We start from the raw sequence: 9,656 nt of genomic DNA on the forward strand, positions 1-9,656 counted from the left end.
CTATGCAAAGCGTATGAATTGGATTAACGAGTAAATTTCCTTTTTGGAGAGTGGTGGCACAGAGTTCCCCACATCGTATGGATACGATAGTAAAACACGACGTACAGATAAGATTAATGCAATAAACGCTAGTGTAGCAACCATCCAAGGCATTTCTTGTCATGCTCAGCTGTTTCGAGATATCTGGCAGAACCTGGATGTTCTCAAAACTGTTTCTGACTCTCTTGTAACACCTCTAATCTTCAGCACTTATATGACCTTATTGTGTTGCAAGTGCAGTAAAACTCTTACAAAAACTAAGAACTGCTGGACTGCTGTAGTTTTCCCCCAGGTGTAGAATCTTTAGTTTTGGTGGCCTTGGTGTTATATTGTGGAAGTGTGACGGGTTGTTCATTCTGTGCGACGGGTTGTTCATTCTGTGTGACGGGTTGTTCATTCTGTGTGACGGGTTGTTCATTCTGTGCGCGGGTTGTTCATTCTGTGCGGGTTGTTCATTCTGTGTGACGGGTTGTTCATTCTGTGTGCGGGTTGTTCATTCTGTGTGACGGGTTGTTCATTCTGTGCGCGGGTTGTTCATTCTGTGCGGGTTGTTCATTCTGTGTGACGGGTTGTTCATTCTGTGCGCGGGTTGTTCATTCTGTGTGACGGGTTGTTCATTCTGTGTGACGGGTTGTTCATTCTGTGCGCGGGTTGTTCATTCTGTGCGCGGGTTGTTCATTCTGTGCGCGGGTTGTTCATTCTGTGTGACGGGTTGTTCATTCTGTGCGCGGGTTGTTCATTCTGTGTGACGGGTTGTTCATTCTGTGTGACGGGTTGTTCATTCTGTGTGACGGGTTGTTCATTCTGTGTGACGGGTTGTTCATTCTGTGTGACGGGTTGTTCATTCTGTGTGACGGGTTGTTCATTCTGTGCGCGGGTTGTTCATTCTGTGTGACGGGATTTAATGATAATAATAATAATAATATATAACATTTATATAGCACATTTCCAAAAAAGTAGCTCAATGCGCTTTACATTGGAATACCCATTTTTCAAAAACCTTTCTTACTACTTCCTTTCTTCTCAAGCAATATACATTAATGCACACACACACACACACACACACACACACACACACACACACACACACACACACACACACACACACACACACACACACACACACACACACACACACACACACACACACACACACACACACACACACACACACACACACAGACTATTTTCATCCAGACATAGGAACAGAACAAATATAATGTTTAGCAATATGACAAATTGGGTTTGCGTTTGTATGAGTAAAGAGCTATCAAGTGTTCTTATTTGAAGGTGCCTCTGGTGGTTCCTTCCGACTGTTGTATGGATGTGCTTCTCTTTACTCAAACAAACGCAAACCCGATTTGTCATATTGCCAAACATTAAATTGTGATTTGTTTTCTGTTCTGTTCCCTGACCATTAAATTGTGATTCATTGTCTGTTCTGTTCTGTCCACAGAGTGTTCATCCTTTTGAGTGCATTGGGTCAAAAGTCACTGGCTGGTCCGAGTGCTCTCAGCATCCTGGATAGTCTACTGGCCATGTTGAGCTCTGTCCTACAGCCTCTGATGGATGGTGGGATGAGCACAGGTGGGATGAGTGGGTGGCTGGAGGGTGGGGTGAGCGGGTGGTTAGAGGGTGGGGTGAACACTGGTGGGGTGAGTGGGTGGTTGGAGGGTGGAATGAGCACAGGTGGGATGAGCAGGTGGTCTGGTGTGGTTTGCTTCTTCTTCATTCCTATCAAACATCTGTTGTCCTTATGTCCCCTCCTTTAATTTTGTGTATGTTACTCTCTTGTAACACATAATCTATTCTTCGGCACTTATATGACCTTATTGTGTTTCAAGTGCTGTATAACTCTTACTGTGGGTGGTTGGCGGGTGCTCTGGTGTGGTTTGCTTCTTCTTTCCTATTAAAAATGTATCGTCCTTGTCTCCCCTCCTTTTTTTTTAAATGTTCGTTCCTCTCTTGTAACACCTCAAATCTTCTGGCGCTCATATGACTTTATGCAGTTTCGAGTGCTGTAAAACCTCTACTAAAAAAACAAAACTCTTACTAAAACTAAAAGTTCTTTACTCTCAAGTAACACCTCCAATTTTCAACACTTAACAACAGATCTGAAACAGCCGGCCTCCTCCTGAGTAGTTTAAACTGTGTTGATAGGGGCGTAAAGTCACTTGATAGTCACAGTTCTGCAGAGACGGCCCTAAGAGTTTTGTCTTGTGTTTGTTGTTTGTGTCTCCTTCAGTTGTATCTCTCAGTTTATCAGTAGCCTTGGAGGAAAATAAGTGTGGGTGGTTGGCGGGTGCTCTGGTGTGGTTTGCTTCTTCTTTCAACAACTATCGTCCTTATCTCCCCTCCTCCTTTTTGTGTTTGTTACTCACTTGTAATACCTTTAATCTTCGGCGCTTATATGACCATTATTGTGTTGCAAGTGCCGTAAAACTTTTACTAAAACTAAAAGGAAAATACGTGTACAATGTTGAAGCTGGGAATGGGTTGTAACAATGAACTTATAGTTGTAACAATGAACTCATAGTTGTAACAATGAACTCATAGTTGTAACAATGAACTTCTTGTTGTAACAATGAACTTCTAGTTGTAACAATGAACTTATAGTTGGAACAATGAACTTATAGTTGGAACAATGAACTTATAGTTGGAACAATGAACTTATAGTTGGAACAATGAACTTATAGTTCTTCTAGTTGTAACAATGAACTTATAGTTGTGACAATGAACTTCTAGTTGTAACAATGAACTTATAGTTGTAACAATGAACTTACGACAAACTGATAAGCTGGTGGTTTTTGGGTTCTCTGGTGAGGTTTGCCCCTTCTTTCCTTTCAGACTTCTATCATCCTTAGCTCTTCTCCTTCTTTTCTTTGTATGTCCCTCTCTAGTAACACATCTAATCTTCAGCACTTCTATGACCTTTTTGTTTTGCAAGTGCCGTAAAACTCAAACTCAAACTAAACTCACCAGAAACACCTCAAATCTAGGGCTCTTCTATGACCTATATATGTTGCAGGTGCTGTAAAACTGTGACTAAAACATAAACGTAATTGTTGGTTGTGTGTTTGTGTGTAGCATACCTGGACCTGTCCCTGCTGAGCTGGGTCCTGCTGTTTCTGTGTCGCAACATGGACATGCCCAACGGGACCAACAGCGCGCCGGACGACGCAGACAAGGGGACCAAGAAAGACAAAGAAGGTAATTCCCAGTGCACCTCCATCAACGTTTCCTCCAGTCTCTGATTTGTGTGTTGGTAAAAGTAATACCCAGTCACCCCCATCAACGTTTCCTCCAGTCTCTGATTTGTGTGTTGGTAAAAGTAATACCCTGTCACCTCCATCAACGTTTCCTCCAGTCTCTGATTTGTGTGTTGGTAAAAGTAATACCCAGTCACCTCCATCAACGTTTCCTCCAGTCTCTGATTTGTGTGTTGGTAAAAGTAATACCCTGTGTATACAAAGGAAAGTTTTCCTGAAATCCCTGTTTGATATGTGTGTTGGTAAGAGTATTACCCAGTACAAGGAAAGTTTCCTCTAATCTCTGTTTGGGGTCTCTCGTGGCCTAGAGGTTAAGATGTTCGCCTCTCAATAAAAGGTCCCCGGTTCGAATCTAGGTAGCGACCGAAAAATGTTTTTCTCCTAAAAAAAATTGTCTCCTTTCACCTCCTTTTCTGTTCTCTAGCAATGTTCTGTCGTCTGCTTTCATCTCCACTTTCTGCCCCTACCCCCTCACCTCCTGTGTCCCCTCCTCTGGGCTCCTGACTCTTTCTGCTGCCTTTTTACTGTTATAACTCCTTGGCTCCTCCTTACTGCTGTCTTTCTGCCACACCCCTGATTTTCTTGTAGGAAAGATCTACACCTAGCCCTCTCGGACAAAGACGAAAAATCTTGGAGGTCCCGTGTGCAAGTCATGCACGTTAAAGATCCCTTGGTGGTCTAAAATCGATAAGAGTAGGTTCGGCCGCCACCCGGCCAAAATTCAAAATTTCCTAGCAACTGTAAACGTTTGCCGTGTCCCGCACGCTCATGTAACCTTATGTAGTTGCGAGCGCCGTAAAACACTTATAAACCCCCCCCCAATAATCACTGTTTGATATGTTACTCAGCACCCACCTAGGAAAGTTTCCTCAAATCTGTTTGGTATGTGTGTTGGTAAGATATTACCCAGTGTACGCTGAGAGAAGTTTTCTCAAATCCCCTTCTGATATAGTTTGATACAGTTGTGAGCGGCCAGACTTACTTTCACGGAGGGGCAAAAGCACAATTTCTAAAACTGTTCACGTGTCTACATTTCTATTTCCCTGCACTAGATGACCTGTAATGTATCCCATGTTTTTCTGTTTTCTCAAACAAACAAACTTTGGGGTCTAGCATGCAGCGGCTTGACCAACCGATGGAGTTTCATGGAGAGCCAGTGGTCACCAGCGGTCAAGGGCTGGGGGCGCGGCAAGGAGAGCACTCACCGACTGAGGGGCTTCCACCGACGGATACAACAGTCGAAGCAGAAGTTCCGACTGCTCTGTGGCTCCAACAAGTCGCAGCTCTCTACAAAGGTGATTTTAGTAGTGCTAATTGAGACAGTTTTGCTTTGATCTTCAACAAAGTGTATTCAGTATCTTTGGTGAGAGGGTAAATCTCTGTATTAGTAGTAGGTGTGACAGTTTTGGCTTATTCGAAAAACCTGTAGCTTGTTTTGTTGGCCCGAAAAGTCTGACCTCTCTCCGAATGTGATTATAATGGTGGTAGTTGGGACAGTTCTACTCTCAACTTCCAGCGGAGTGCAGCCGGTGTCTGTGGTCTGAGGGTGAGGCTCTTCCATAAGGCAGTTTGTAGTGCCGGTAGTGGAGAGTTTTGTGACTACCCCAGCCCAACACAACGCAGGTCTGTGGTTTCCTTAGTAGCTGTTGGATCAGTTTCTTATCTCTTCTGATTTGAACTGTTCTTTCATCATTAGATCTGATCTGATATTATATAACCGTGTTTCTCTCTCTCTCTCCACCCCCACCCACACACACGCACATACATAAATTAATTAGTCATTAATCAATTAATAATTAAGAAGAAGAAGAAGAAGAAGAAGAAGAAGAAGAAGAAGGAGGAGGAGGAGGAGGAGGAGGAGAGAGGAGAAAGAGAGAGGGGGAGAGGGGAGAGAAGGAGGATGGAGAGGGAGACAGTGAGCAGCCTCTGGTCCTGGCGCGGGCCCGCTGTCTGGCAGTGGTGCGTGGCCTCGTGGCTCTGCTGCTCAGCATGGACTTCACCTGCCACGTGGACCTCTTCCTGGTGGCCTGTAAGGTCAGTCTGCTTTGTTTGCTTCAGCTTCAGCTCAGCTCTGTGTTTGGTTTGGCTTGGGTTTAGGGTGAGGCCGTCTGGGCTCAGGTTCTGGTTTCTCAGGGCTCAGGTTCTGCTTAGTTTTGAGTGCTCCGTGGTTCTGGTTTGTCTGGTTTGGTTTGGCTTGGGTTAACCGTCTTAGCATCATGGATAGGTCAGCACAGTAGAACCAAAATGGTGGTCAGCTGATGGCTTCCCAGAACTGGATTATTTGTGTTTTTCAGAGATTCAGCGGGTGCAGCAAAGAAATTGCTTTTGATCTACGTGATGTATTTAAAAATAGATTTCACCTACGAAAACCTATTTCGTCAGCGTCTAAATTTAGAGTGGAATGTTCTATTTCTAAGTCTACACTAAAAGCGGGTGTATCTGGCTGATAAAAGCCGGTATGGCTCCACAGCGGGAAGGCTGGTGTAGGCCGGTACGGTTTGAAAAGGGTTAAAGGTGAGGCTGTCTGGGCTCAGGTTCTGCTCAGTTTGAGTGCTCCATGGTTCTGGTTTCTCTGGTTTGGTTTGGCTTAGTCATTTGAACTTGGTGACTGTATGAACTATCACTTGTGGCTATATGTAAGCCTGGAGTTGGCAACCTCTGACCTTTTGGCCAGCTGAGGCCTAGTGAGTGTGCCCATCCGACCTCGTGCCCTTGTACTTATTTAATAGAATGTCCCAGCAAATGCCTCTCTACTTAGTTATTGCAACATTCGGTCTGATGAACTTTCCAGCGACTATTGTTTGCAATGTCTTTTCAAAAAGACTCTCGCGATGTGCTTTTGAATAGAGACTAATGAATGCATCAGTGATGAGAGGCCAGCACTCGTACCAGCATCATCCCACATCGTTCAATCGTTTGATTTTCAAGTTGTCATCACACATACTCGCTCTATAACTGTTAATGACCAAGGCAGGCAGATTGAATAAAAAGAAATGGAGGTTAATTACGTGTACCTATAAAGTGAACAATTGTCATTGCCATTACAGGCACTGCTCTTTTCTAATGATTCAAAGTCCTGTCTTTGACAATTCATTTTTTCCCCACCTAGCGGGCTGTCTCTGTGCTCTGATATGGCTTAGTAGGCTGAAAAGGTTGTCGACCTCCAATACAAACTGACCTCTGATAAAAACCGTCTATTGTCATTATATAAACTGTCTCTTGTACTTTGTGATTATTTAAACTGTCTCTTGAACTTTGTGATTATTTAAACTGTCTCTTGTACTTTTTTGTTGTTGGCCATATTATAAACCGTCTCTTGAACTTTTGGACTGTATAAACTGTCTCTTGTAAGTTTATAAACCGTCTCTTGAACTTTTTGACTGTATAAACTGTCTCTTGTAAGTTTATAAACCGTCTCTTGAACTTTTTGACTGTATAAACTGTCTCTTGTAAGTTTATAAACCGTCTCTTGAACTTTTTGACTGTATAAACTGTCTCTTGTAAGTTTATAAACCGTCTCTTGAACTATAGAACTGTATAAACCATCGCTCGTGACTTTATAAACCTTCACTTGAACTGCATGTTTCTATATGAATTGTCTCTTGTTGCCTTATAAACTGTAGTGCTGGGCGGTAAGGTTCCCGATTATTGAAAGCTAGGAATCGTAGGAATCGACTCCGAACCCAATTACTTACTTTCTAATGACGTGATTTCTTCCGGTGGTTACCTGGTTGGCTCTGGACATCTTCAGGATTTAGGAAAACCTTGATTTTGGAATACTACGAAGCATCAGCTTCTATTTTTCAAAAAATAAATTCTTAAAAAAAAAAAGATTTTAATAATAAAAGTAACTGGTAACCATTGGTTTTCGCAAAAAGGAGACGCAACTTTACTTTCGTAGTATTAATTGTGGGAATCAGTTCCGGAATCGACTCTTCGCCCAGCTCTAATAAACTGTCCTTTCAACTAACAAAGGTTTGACCTTTGAGTGTTTGATCTTTGCCCCCCCCCCCCCCCTTCCCAGGTGCTGTCCAAGATGTGCGTGGCGTGCCGGCCGTCCATCAGCCTGTGGGAAGCCATGAGCCAGGAGCAGCTAGAGCGTCTGGTGCTGCTGGTGGTAGACACGGAGTTCAACCACGACCACCTGCGCTGGGGCGGGCCCTGGGCCGGACACGCCATCACCTGTCTGCTGCAGGACATCCTGGACGGTGAGGGTGGTTGGCGGGTGGCACTGGGAGGGCCTTACTTCTTCTACTCTTCCGCGTTGTTGTGTTGTTTCTGTGGGTGGTTGGCGGGTGGCGCTGGGAGGGATTTACCTCGTCTTCTTCAAGACTTTCACGTTGTTGTGTTGTTTCTGTCTGTCTGTCTGTCAATCTGTCTGTCTGTCTGTCTGTGTCTGTCAATCTGTCTGTCTGTCAAGGTGGTTGGAGGGTGTGGCAGGGAGGTTTCCTGCTTCGTGGGTGGTTTGCGGGTGCTCTGGTGTGGTTTGCTCCTTAGCCCTAACTCTGGCAAGTGGTTTCAACAGGAATGGCAGGGCCAGTCAGCCAAAACGTGCACATGCTTTACAAATCAAATTTATGGACTTGCATCAAATAAAAACCCTACAAAAGTAAATATTTTCTGAAAGAATTGAATGAACTTTTATATTTTGCCATTGAACATATGATTTTATTTTATTTTCAAGGGTTATGTAACTTTGAAATCCAAAATGGCTGACACAAAAAATTTACATGCTCATTAGCATATTCACCAATTTAATGTATTTCTTGTTATAAAAAATGTGAGATAGCAGAAATATGGGTTTTTCAATTACCTTTCAGAAAATCTCTAGTTTTATAGGTTTGAGAAGAACAGGTAATGAGTTATGACTGTTTCAATTTGTCATGTGGTCTGTTTCGAGCGCAGCTGATACTCGCTAATTTTATACCAAACTCAACATAAAAACACTCTAAGTACAACCATGTTGTTTTCAGCAATCTGCTGGTAGTCTGTAATAATTAGTATAGCAAAAGGAACCTACTTTACTCAATAGCTCTCCTTTTTCTGCCCCTATTAAACTCCCAAAGTAGTAGAATCTTGTGTTCCATTTGAAAGAGAAGTTGGGGCTGGATGAGAACTGGTATCCCCATTGTCTGTCAGATCTAATCCCAATCTTGACTGAACACCAATAAATCCACCACTAACAGTGTCTGAATTACTTTCCCTAGTCAATTCACTTTCAAATGTATCCAAAAAAGATCGATTTTTGGCCATTTTAGACCCACACAAGTGATAGATCTACACTGGCATTAGTGGCTTGTGACCTGACCAACAAGCTTTCAAAACATCCTTCTGTTTTGAAAGCAAAATACTCTTCTCCTAAGCCAGAATGGTAGAAATATTCTGATTGGTTGGAGGTTAGCCTTTTAGCCAATCAGAAATCACTTTAGGAAGCCCCAAATATTTAGTTGGAAGGCAGAAGCAGCAGTTTACTATATGGTCCTATGAGATCGGCCCTGCCAGTTTCATGGCAGGAAATGGGCCGATCTAATCGGCCCTTGCCAGAGTTAGGGTTAGTTTCCTATCAAACATCTATCGTTCTGATCTCTTCTTCTTTTTTTGTTGTGTTTGTTACTCTCTTTTAACACCTCTAATCTTCGGCACTTATATGACCTTATTGTGTTGCAAGTGCTGTAAAACTCTTACTAAAACTAAAACTGTGTTGTTTCTGTCTGTTCTGTCTGTGTGTCTGTCTGGGTGGTTGGAGGGTGTTGCTGGGAGGTTTTCCTGCTTCATGGGTGGTTTGCGGGTGCTCTGGTGTGGTTTGCTCTATTTTTCCTATCTGACGTCTATCGTCCTTATCTCTCCTCCCTTTTTGTGTTTGTTACTCTCTTGCACACCACTAGTCTTTTGCACTTATGTGACCTTATTGTGTTGTAAGTGTGGATGGTTGGCGGGTGCTCTGGTGTGGTTTGGTTCTTCTTTCCTATCAAACATCTATCGTCCTTATCTCCCCTACTTCTTTTTTATGTTTGTTACTCTCTTGTATCACCTCTAATCTTCTGGCGCTCATATGACCTGATGCAGTTGCGAGCGCTGTAAAACCTCTACTAAAACTAAACTAAAATGTGTTGTCAGTGCCGTAAAAGTCTTACTAAAACTTGAGTTTCCTGCTTCTTTACAGTCCCTCTGTTGTTTTTGTCTGTCTGTGTGCCTGGGTGGGAAGTACTCCATCTCTGTTGTTTCTGTCTGTCTGTGTGCCTGGGTGGGAGGTCCTCCATCTCTGTTGTTTCTGTCTGTCTGTGTGCCTGGGTGGGAGGTCCTCCATCTCTGTTGTTTCTGTCTGTCTGTGTGCCTGGGTGGGAGGTC

At 43.3% G+C, this 9,656-nt stretch overlaps 2 protein-coding genes across 2 annotated transcripts in view; both read left to right on the forward strand.

Annotated features, from left to right (window-relative positions):
- Nucleotides 1–4,657, forward strand: part of LOC118477635 (baculoviral IAP repeat-containing protein 6-like) — a gene marked incomplete in the record, with an annotated part of 9,734 nt that extends 5,077 nt beyond the window's left edge. The window contains 3 exon segments of the mRNA XM_035969597.1: nt 1,496–1,626; nt 3,127–3,249; nt 4,422–4,657. Coding sequence (XP_035825490.1) covers nt 1,496–1,626; nt 3,127–3,249; nt 4,422–4,642 — 475 coding nt within the window.
- LOC101845464 (baculoviral IAP repeat-containing protein 6) overlaps nt 1–9,656 on the forward strand; it is a gene marked incomplete in the record, with an annotated part of 131,221 nt that overhangs the window by 56,630 nt on the left and 64,935 nt on the right. The window contains 7 exon segments of the mRNA XM_035969592.1: nt 378–448; nt 1,496–1,626; nt 3,127–3,249; nt 4,422–4,603; nt 5,196–5,342; nt 7,333–7,695; nt 8,282–8,291. Of these exon segments, the coding sequence (XP_035825485.1) occupies nt 378–448; nt 1,496–1,626; nt 3,127–3,249; nt 4,422–4,603; nt 5,196–5,342; nt 7,333–7,695; nt 8,282–8,291 (1,027 nt within the window).

This window comes from Aplysia californica, unplaced genomic scaffold (genome assembly GCF_000002075.1).
Source record: "Aplysia californica isolate F4 #8 unplaced genomic scaffold, AplCal3.0 scaffold00161, whole genome shotgun sequence".
Taxonomy (NCBI): domain Eukaryota; kingdom Metazoa; phylum Mollusca; class Gastropoda; order Aplysiida; family Aplysiidae; genus Aplysia; species Aplysia californica.